Consider the following 11,546-nt stretch of genomic DNA (forward strand, 5'->3'; position numbering starts at 1 on the left):
ACGAAAAACAAAAGACAAAAGTAGAAACCTCGTGAACTTCGTAAAAACACTTTAACGGCGTTTAACCGAACCCCACGTGACTCCGTTAATGATTTCATTATCGGTGGTGAAATGAGACACCTCCTCCTTCTTAACTCTTATGTGACCTCTCTCCCTGTTGTATTTCTCATTCTCTCCACACTATCTCTCTCTCTCTAACTTCAAAAAGCGTTTCAGTGGCTTGATCACATTGCACAAACATGTAAGTTCCTGAATTCTTATATATATATACGCATATATACGCATATATATATGACTAACATTTATGAATGTTTAGGTATATGTCAAATGTATAAACGCAAAAGCGTGTATATTGCAATGTTTTACATTTTGGTTTTGGCTACTGCTGGAATTGTTCCAATTGCATATGTAAAGCTGCTTTTGGAAAAGATAAACATTTTCAAATTAATTGCAGTGTTAACAGAGCTTATATGATCAAAGAGTTTTGAGGAAATGGGGAAGAAAGGGAGTGGTGGGTGGTTCTCAACGGTGAAGAAGGTCTTTAGATCCTCTCCGAAAGACTCAAAGGTAACCCAAACACACCTCTAATCATCACAATCGTACATTTATGGGTCTTTACAGCAGCATTACTCTTTGTACCACAAACATATTCGGGGAATTTAGGACTTTGTGGGTTATTTAGAAGTATTGGGATCTAAAATGTAAAATATCAATTAGAGCCATTTACCCCAAACGAAAGAAGAACTAACAGTAATCAATGTAAATGTCTAACGTTTAAATTAATTTAAGCAATTCTAACAAAAGATAACTTGAAGAATAAGCTATCCTATATGACCGCATAATTATATCTTAAATTATAAGCAATTTTGGTTTAATGTCTTTTTCTTCTTGAATTAAGCAATATTCATATTAGATATAGATATGACTTTAACATTTTCATATGTACGTAATGCACTAAAACCTTTGTTACTTTTATTAACCTGAAATATTAAACAAACAAATTAACTCATTTTACATGGCTCTATTAATTTAGAGAGGGACATACAACTCTGTACGTTTTTGTTGCAATATGACCCTTTTTCTCTTTTGTTTTCACTAATTAACGAGTGTCCATAAGATATATGTGTATTTTAGCTTAAAACAGGGGGTAATGATATGATCGTTCATCTTATAAATGTTTCGACAAGTGAGTTAGAAAAATTAAATGCAAAGACCGTAGTTATTGATTAAAAGCCGAAAAGATTGGTCCCCTTGTGAAAGAGATGGGCTAATTAAGGAGGCTCTCCTTATAAGAGCACTGAAATATGATTTTCGTGACACCTAAAAATATCTTTTTTTTTTCCTTCTCCCAAACTTCATGTGCATTGCTTTGTTCCCTCGCCATCACTCCACCCCATTTAATCCCCCACCTATTGATATACGTATGTTTATGTCAACTTGTATCCATAGATAGGCAAATATCTTCACATTACTATAGCATAGGTCCCTTTTTTACCACTATCCAAGGTTTAGCCCGATTGTCGTTGTCCTTTTCTATTTATTTTAGATTCCAATTCTAACGATCTAACCCCTTATTGTTTCTCAAATTTAATTGTTGTATTTTGATGACTGATATTTGCCTCGACAGCTATATTTTTATAGCAATTTCAATCTCACTCCTTTTTTAATTATAAAAATAGACTTTAAAATAAAAGAAATTCTCTTATCACACTCAAATTTTACTCCACAATAGAATAAAAATAAAATTATTCTAAATGAGATAATATATTTATTTTTTCTTCATAATTCTATTTACTCCTCTATTGTGAAATTACGTCATTCTGGAAACAAGATAATACATTGGAGATGTTCATAAAGGGATAAACAGTGAAATTCAATGATCTTTTCTGTCCTAATAACTAAAGACCCTGATTTAGATCTCTTTATATATATATGTGTATTATATAATAGAAGATTTAAAAGAGTCTTAAATATTTTAAATGTATATTTTTATAAGTTTTTGAAAATATTACTCACAAAACTTAAAAGGAAAAAGTTTAATAAAACCTCGAAATTAAAATATTTAAGGTTCAAAATTGTCTTTTCGTCCTAGAGTCAATTAAAATATTGAATTGGTCATGTATATATGCGTCTATAAAAATATTGTTATACATTTATCAATTATGTTTGAATTTGTCATTTGTCAAATTAGTATAGTGATTTATATATCACATAGAAAGTCACCACGTGCACATAACGAAGTAAATGCAGTAGTTCTAGTAACAACGTTGAAGACTTTGGACGTAAAATACAAAATAAATAAAGAAACGGAAATTAAAAGGACGTAATTATATGCCAATTAAACTTGTAAAGATGAATATTTCAAATGATGATGATCATTGTTATGTCACTTTAATTTAAACACATGCAGAGAGAAAACAACATTAGCAACAATACCGCCGTCAGGTGGCAGCAGCAACACGATACGCAAGAAGTAGTGTCTTTTGAAAATTTTCCAGCAGGAAGTTCGCCGGAAATATCCCATGACGTTGAGAGCACAGCTTCTACTCCGGCAACAACCGTTGGAGAGAGAAAGCACGCCTTGGCTGTGGCTATAGCCACTGCAGCTGCTGCTGAAGCCGCCGTTGCTGCAGCACAAGCCGCAGCTAAAGTCGTTCGTCTTGCCGGCTACAACCGCCAGACAGAGGAAGATACAGCCGCAGTGCTCATCCAATCGCACTACAGGGGGTATTTGGTAACTTTCCGATACCTAATTTTGTTTTGCTATAAATAAACAATTTTCAACTCACACGACAAAAATCGAAATACATTTTGTTTTAAATCGTAGTATAATTAAATTCATTTCGTTGATTAACGTAGCTCATTCATTCATCGTAACTTACTAACTTGTAGTTGTAAACTAATCCTAAACCAGCAATATTAAGAAATAAACCGGTTTGTCCAAGGTTATGATTTTCTTTTGGGTTTTCTTCTCTCTATTGTAGGCGAGACGAGCACTTCGTGCCTTAAAAGGGCTAGTTAGGCTACAAGCATTGGTACGTGGCAACCACGTACGAAAACAGGCACAAATGACCATGAAATGCATGCAAGCTCTGGTTCGTGTCCAAGGTCGAGTGAGAGCGAGAAGGCTCCAAGTTGCTCATGACCGGTTTAAGAAACAGTTTCAAGAAGAAGAGAGGCGATCTGGGATGGAAAAACCGAACATAGGTATATATATTGAATTGATTTTGGTACAAAATTAGATATATATATATATATATATATTTTTTTTTTTGAAACATAGATATATATATATATACACTTATGATGGTGAAAAATAAAATTTGTAATTGTGTGGTTTGTAGGGTCTACGAATCTCCAAACCGAACGAGAGAAACCCAAGAAATTGCACGAAGTGAACCGAACCAGCCTGTACCAAACTCCAGGAAAGGTAATGTGGAATAATCTTAGATACTCTAAAATATTTTTTAGAACATATTACTATAATTGTAAATTATATTTTGAGTATATACAGGAAAAAGAGAAGAGTGAAGGAATGATGAAAAGAGAGAGGGCTCTTGCTTATGCATACACCTACCAGGTTGGTCATCTCTCTTTTTCAGTTTGGACAAAATTGAACTTTGGAAGTTAATGTTATACATGAAATCAGAAATATATGTATTATTTGCATACTTATGATTACGGTTTTTCATATTGAAGCGGCAAATGCAACACACATATGACGACGAGACAATTGGATTTTCTGTCAACGGGCTTGATAGAACTCAATGGGGTTGGAACTGGCTTGACCATTGGATGTCTTCCCAACCATACACGGGCCGTCAAACCGGTCCGGGTTCCAGTCCGGGTCCTGGACCGTACAATCCTCCTCCGTATCCGCCTTTCCCCACAGCCGCAGCAACCACGGCTGGTACTACCACACCTGATGATGTATCTGAGAAGACGGTGGAAATGGATGTGACTACTCCGACTAGCCTGAAGGACAGGATAATCGGTCTGACTGATCGAGAATATATAGACTTTGGATCATATAGACCAGCCCATAAGCAACGTAAAAGCCCAAGCCATATACCAAGCTATATGACCCCAACCGCATCAGCAAAGGCTAAAGTTCGAGACCAAGACACGACCGTCAAGATTCAAGGTACTTCTTTTATGCCGTATTGGAACTCCTCGACCAAAAACGGGTCGATTAATGGATCGGGTTGTGATTCGTCAAGTTCTGGTGGAGTAGTAGCAACTGGTTATCCCGGTCCTAGGAGTCCTATCCCGAAAATGGATTTCCGTAAACCGGTTAGTCCTAGTCAAAGTCCTACTGGGGTTGGGAAGAGAGGCTGGAGGCATGATCTCTAGAAGAAGTATCTGATTTTTTGGTTTGTTGAAATAAAAATGTACAAGTCTGTGTTGTTGGTTAATTTTCTTGTTTCAATATATCTTCTTTACATAATTGTATTATATGAAATTAATAAATGAACATGTCTTCTCTTGACTTCCTCAATGATGTAATATCTGCTTGGTCTATTTTAAGGGAAAACGGTCATTTCATACCCAACATATGGTCATATGTTCAATTCATACCCGATTTAAAGGGTTGTGCCAAAACATACATGAACTTATATGATCTTGCCAAAACATATTCAACTTATAATTTTTTGGCGAAATCATACACCAATCGCCAAATCAGCTGCCACATCATCTACTTTTGTTTACGTGGATGCTACGTCAGCAAATTTTGTTGACGAGGATGCCATGTGTACAACTTTTTTTTGAAAAAACTAAATAGTGTTTTTATAAAAATAAATTTATAGAAAATGTAAACTTTATAAATTTTAATTTATTTAGTAAAATTAACAAAAATAATTAATTAAATTTTAATCTTATATAAGAGATATTCGAAAATATTCAGATCCTATCACAAACCGTCCTTATAAGAGTTATATATTTGTTGTAATTATTCAAATTAAATACTAGTGTTAGAGTCGTGTTACTCTTGGTTAATCATGGTTGTGTTTACATTTTTTAAAAATTATTATAACATACCCATGATTAATAAAGAGTAACAAGACTGCAACACTAGCTTTGAATTTGAATCATTACAACACATATATAACTCTTATAAGGACGGTTTTGTGATAGGATATATCTCTTATATAAGATTAAAATTTAATTAATTAATTAATTTTTGTTAATTTTACTAAATAATAAAAATTTATATAATTTTACATTTTTACTTTTATAAAAACACTATTTAGTTTTTTTCAAAAAAAAAATTGTACACATGACATCCTCGTCAGCAAAATTAGCTGACGTAGCATCAACGCGAACAAAAGTGGATGATGTGGCAGCTGATGTGGCGACTGGTGTATGATTTCGCCAAAAAATTATAAATCGGGTATGTTTTGGCACAGCCATATAAGTTCATGTATGTTTTGGCACTGCTATATAAATCGGGTATGAATTGAACATATCGTGATATGTTGGGTATGAAATGGTCATTTTCCCTCTATTTTAACTAGGGGTGGACGCAAGCCAATTACTTGGTACTATGTTAAAACCCGCGCAATTATGCGGGATGAACGTCATATATAAAAATAATTTTACATATTATTATTTATTTGTGTTCATTTATGTATTATACATATAATTAAATTAGAGTAATCACATAAATCAAAACAATACATCGTGTTTATTTACGATACTCATTTCGTAAATATATCAAAACAATCATTTTATTTATTTAATATGGTATATAACTAAATTTGAATGACATGGACATCGATATATAATATGTTTTAATATAAATATTTATTATTGAGAATTCATAGTCATATGATAAACACAAAATTTATAATGTGCGATTTTTTTCAATACAAATTTCAAAATTAAAATATTAAGGTTTCAATACTTTTTCAATACAAATTTATAAATTAACATATTTACGTATTTTTATATGTTATATAGTTTAGTTTTAAAATATATTAATATATAATATGAATGTCTATTAAATGAGATTTCATATTCATACGATTTATGATCATTTGTATCTTGTTATTACAAAAAGTAAAACCATTTATCACAAAAATTTAGCGTGAGACATTTAACGTTTTTAGTAAATTATAGTCATTTTAAAATTTAAAATATAACATATTAGAAAATAAATTTATTATATGATTAATGTGATTGTTTAATATCTTTTAATAATATAAAATTAAACAAAAAGAGCTAAGATACAAAAATTATTATCAAATATTTATTATTCATAGTTATTAATCATCATATATACATTAATCATAATTCCGTAGCTTTTATTTAAGGAAAGTTCGAGAATATTCTTTTGTACACTATTTATCAATTTGATAGTCAGTTTAATAAAAAGTATGTTAAGATGGACCGACCTATTTAAAAAAAAAATTAATTCTGAATTTCATTTTCATGGTAATATGTGGCTACAAAACAATGTTGTAATGTTTCTCAATTAATATATAAGGGATTTTATGTGTACGTGGCGCAGCGTACAAACGGTTGAACGGTCGATCAAGGAACCTTTAGGGTTCTAGAGACCTGTTCTTGGATCGATCAAAGAGTTTTTTGCCATAGCTTCTTTGAGACCAACTTCTTGGTAGATGAATTTAATCAAATCTCACAAGGAATAAGCAAAAAGCTCTACTATTAATTATCAAAGTCTAATTCATAAACAACGACAAAGAAGGCTATATATATAAGCCAAATCTAAACACCATACCCTAAGATAAACATGTTTAAGATAAAAGACCTAAAGCCCATAGAATTATCATAATTTTAAATAAATAATATAAAATAGGAAAATCCTAAGTCATAACGCATGATGCCGCTGCACGAGGTCCCACCGGATTTGAAAGATTCGACCTCGAATCGAAATGGAAATCGCTTCTCCCAAACCTTGAAGAGAACCATCTGACTTACGTTCTTGTCACTCTCTTCTGAACCACCTCCAATCTCATATGTCCCTTTAATCTTCCAGTACAAAGTAACTGGTGCTTGATCACACGTACGCTCATCTTGTTCCAGCCAATTGACGTAACTGGTGCTTGATCACACGTACACTCATCTTGTTCCAGCCAATTGACGTAGCTGGTGCCGGGGAGAAATCTTGTTCGCTGTGTGCTGTGGAGATTAGGGGTGGGCGTTCGGGTTCAGGTTGGGTATTTCGGTATATTGGTGTAGAACCCGTTCGGGTATTTTTAAACTTCGGGTCGGGTTCGGGTATTTTTAGTTCAGATTCGGTTATTTCGGATCGGGTTCGGATATTTAGGTTTTGAAAAAAATATATTAAATTTTTCATTTCTCAAATTTCTTGTATTTAAAAATATAACTTTCACTTAACTAATTTTTATTTTTAATAGATTGAATGGTTAATAGATTTGGACATAACATTTTGAAACTAAAAAGACATTAATTTGGTTATTGTTTTTAAATTTTGGATGTAACTTTTTGTTAATTCTTGAAATAAAAAGTTTGATATGCATTTTAAATGAGTAGAAAATTGTTTTCTCCGTCATTGTATGTTATATCATATGAATTTAAAGTATGTATATCATATCAATATAAATATTTTATATAAAATGAGAGATATAAACTAGAAATATAAGGTTAATTATACATATGTTCGGTTATCTTTGGATATCCATTCGGGTTCGGATATTACCCGTTCGGGTTCGGATATCCAATATTTTCTATTCAATATCCGTTCGGATATTTTGCTACTTCGGTTAGGATTTCGGTTCGGGGTTTTCGGATCGGATTCGGGTGCGGCTTCGAGGATATCAGGTAAAGTGACCACCCCTAGTGGAGATCATGAACACCCACTCAAAACTCCAAATGTTCCAACATATTAGCTCCTAACACCATATCACATTGATTGACGAAACACATCACTGTTTCTTCTCTTGGAAAAAACAACACAACGAAGTGCATATGGTCACAAAGCTGCAAATACTCCTGAATAATAACTTTCTTAACAAAAGCTCCAGTAGTAAATATGGCACCAGAAAGATCTACTATCCCCATCATAACAAGCCCACAAAGATAACTAGGTGGCCGCACCCATCGAAAGAACCACAAAATATTTATATGTGATGCGCAACGCCAAACACCAATTTCCATCAAGTCATCATAAGAGAATCGGAATGATGTTGTAAGCATAACTCCAAGCTTTCCCACATTCACGTCAAAGCAGAACCCAAGTAGTAACAAATTAAGAGGAAAGAACACTGTCATTTGCCACAGTCCATGCTTCAGCCTAAACTCTTCTTGGATAATGATCAGATAAATCACGGAATAACCGACTTGATTCACATGATGTGAAGAAGAATCAACAAAGAAAAGAGAACTTTGGACTACTCCAAGTTGCATGTTGACTAAAAGAAGATCAAAAGAATCTGTCTTCGTATAATGCCAATCCCATTCAAAACCACAAGCTTATCTCTTTACGTCCTCAAATTTCTTTTCACAAGTTCTAAAGTCAAGGAACTGGCAGTGGTTATTGATCTCACCATTTTTTTTTTTTTTTGATGATCCTGGTATCCGGAGCCTCGAGAGTATCCGACTAGCGGCAATGACCGTCCACCGGAGCTTAGCCGGGGAGCCCGCCGAGGCATCCAGGAGGGCTGGTGATCACCCCATGTAAATCCCACCAGTGGCCACACGTTAGTGGGCTTTTCCGTATTGGGCCCGAAGGTCCCTCAAGATAATCACCTCCCAGCGGCACTCGAACCCATGACTTCCCAGGTTGAGTTTAACCACTGGACCACTAACATGTGGTTAATCTCACCATTTATTGATCTCAGCACAATCTTCAAAAGAGACCAAAGAATAATATACGGTGGTTGCACAAGTCCACGAAGCTTAACGTGAAATATATGGTAATTTGCTAGAAGCTGGAACACCTTATTCCATGCATCTTGAAAAGGAAATACTTCTTGACTAATTATCCCTATTAGAGTATAAAAATCAATCCACGATGGTAGTGACAGGAAAATGGTGTTACAATGAACCCATATAACACAACTGTAGGCCTCCCCCAAATACTTGCTGTTGCTGTCGTGGATATGTCATTTAAATTCTTCAGTAGCTTACCAACTAATGAAATCCCAATGCAGCACTTGCCAATAAACAACTGACTCCAAACTCCCTTTTCTGAACCGTAGCGGCAATATGTGCATCGGTAAGAAACTCGAAATCCTTGTAATAATAACTACCGTGATATTGTAAGAAAATCCCAATATTCCAATCGACGTCGTAGGAGCCAATAGTGGCCACAAAACATAGAATCCTCTCCGCCAGTGAATGCATAAACCAGAACAGATCCAAGTGGAGACACTAACCGTCACAGAAAAGAAATATCATATATAGCAGTTACGACTTCCGCATGATTCTTTTTGATAAGGTTCTTTGAGAAACTATCACTACTCTCGTTGATGTTCCAGTTGACCATTATCACGTTTTTCCAACACGCTAAGAAGGTTGTGTTTCTCTCGAACAATACATCCACGTAACTATGACTTTCACCGGCTTGTAAGGATCGTCCACTGACAAGTGTCGCCACATAAAGCTCATTCTTATGAATTTCGACAAGGATTGATGCTAAGAATACCTTGTTAAGGATGAGTATGCTTTCTAAAGAATGATGATGGAGGATCTCTAACCCAAGAGAGATCATCGTTTGCTCACTACATCAGATGTGGGATAAACATCTTCCCCCCCCCCCCCCCCCCCACCTTCTCGTCATTGCAATCCTCCACTTCCTCTTTGTACTCATGTGAGCTCGATGTGGGTGCCATTACTGATCGTTCCTCTGTTTTACAGGTGTGAAACACATTGTTGCAAGATGCTGACAAATTCTTCACCAATCAAGCATCTCTGGGTTTTAAGAATAGCAGACATGATTCCCCTACTCCATTGTTGACGCACACAGCCTTGATGTTGCGAGAGATTTATCTCAGAATAGCGAGTGTACACGTTTGAGACGGTGGGAAACTCCATAGCTGGATTCTTAGCAGATTCGAAAACAACATCAGGTTTGTTGGTTTCCACATAATTACTTCGAACAAATACAGTGTGTGAACCTGATAGACCTCCTTGATAACCAAGACCAGCCGTTGTCTTCTCTGTTCTACCCATACGTAGGATCTTGTCTAAAGTTGTGGAGCCTTTATTTAACATTCGTATATTCCTGCGTATTTCACTCAACTCATGCTCTAAAATCAGGTTTTTCTCCTGCTCTAAGGGAAGAGCTTCGTCAAGTTTAGTGATCTTTGCAGTCAATATTTTTGTATCCTCTTGTTCAGCCTCACGAGCTTGGTGTGGAACACGATCCGGTGGTTCGCGATTGATGTGTCGGTTAAAATTGTTTCTCCATGCACCATAATTCATATATTTCTTCTGTAAATCCAAAAAGGCATTGCCAGCTCTCTCTCGTCGCAGATAGGAATAAGTTCTGGTTTGGGAGCATCCATATGATCTTCTCTGTTGTTGGACCTACTGCTCTCCCAAAAATAATAATCACTTCGCCCAACTGTTGCCACCATCGTTTGAAAGGGAGGAGAAGTATCTTTGAGATCAAAGTCATGTATAATACAATACCATTACTTTTCACAAAAGCTTCATTAGAAAAAAGTTGGAATTTTTTGGGCATAAACTGATTCATTAAACTTTATGCTTTCATCTTCCACTTTTCCCACTATGACTCGGTTCATCTCGTCTTCTTCCAACATGTCATAGATTGGAGCAATTTCTGTAACGTCTTCATTAGCCACGTCATGGGTTGAAAGGTTTTCTGTATCGTCTTGATCAGACACATCGAATATTGGATCAAAATTTTGCTCTGAAAATTTTTCTCCTTCTTCTTCTGTATCAGAAACGTCAAAAATTGGACCTCCAAGTTGAACAACATAAGAGTTCTCATTGTCTCTTGTGTCCTAAACTTTTGTATCTAAGTCTTCATACTTATTATCAAAGTATGAATCGTTGTTTTTGTTGTTGCGGATAGGGGGTTGATAACGAAGGCGGGACAAAGGATTTTCGTCCTCCTCAAATTCGTCGTCGATAGCAGCTTGGTTGTTGCGTTCTTGGCGAAATACAGGAGTCGCGTGCTGTGTACTCAAGGCGGCCACTGCAGCTGTAAGGTTCTCGATTTGAGCTTGAAGATCTGGGACGGCTCGTCCCGTGATTCCAGTCTCTGTTGGAGGAACAGATTTCTTTAGCCTCACCATTGAATCGTAGGAGCGTATCGAAGCTCTGATACCAACCTGGCGCAGCGTACAAACTGTTGAACGGTCGATCAAGGAACCTTTAGGGTTCTAGAGACCTGTTCTTGGATCGATCAAAGAGTTTCTTGCCATAGCTTCTTTGAAAGCAACTTCTTGGTAGATGAATTTAATCAAATCTCACAAGGAATAAGCAAAAAGCTCTATTATTAATTATCAAAGTCTAATAAATAAACAACGACAACGAAGGCTATATATATATATATAAGCCAAATCTAAACACCAAACCTTAAGATAAACATG

The 11,546-nt window shown here is 35.3% G+C and overlaps 1 protein-coding gene across 2 annotated transcripts; it reads left to right on the forward strand.

Annotated features, from left to right (window-relative positions):
* Window positions 1–4,493, forward strand: LOC106402076 (protein IQ-DOMAIN 21). Of its 2 annotated transcripts, none has more exons than XM_013842720.3 (7): window positions 1–241; window positions 455–567; window positions 2,411–2,734; window positions 2,985–3,207; window positions 3,345–3,430; window positions 3,506–3,580; window positions 3,700–4,493. In XM_013842720.3, the coding sequence occupies exons 2-7, from the start codon at window positions 493–495 to the stop codon at window positions 4,351–4,353; spliced, it is 1,437 nt and encodes a 478-aa protein (XP_013698174.2). In that variant the 5' UTR covers window positions 1–241; window positions 455–492; the 3' UTR covers window positions 4,354–4,493. The 2 variants fall into 2 exon arrangements, with proteins under 2 accessions (XP_013698174.2, XP_013698175.2); XM_013842721.3 differs by having other exon boundaries at window positions 3–241; window positions 3,515–3,580.
* Window positions 4,494–11,546: the final 7,053 nt, after the last annotated feature.

This window comes from Brassica napus, chromosome C8 (assembly GCF_020379485.1).
Source record: "Brassica napus cultivar Da-Ae chromosome C8, Da-Ae, whole genome shotgun sequence".
Lineage (NCBI taxonomy): Eukaryota > Viridiplantae > Streptophyta > Magnoliopsida > Brassicales > Brassicaceae > Brassica > Brassica napus.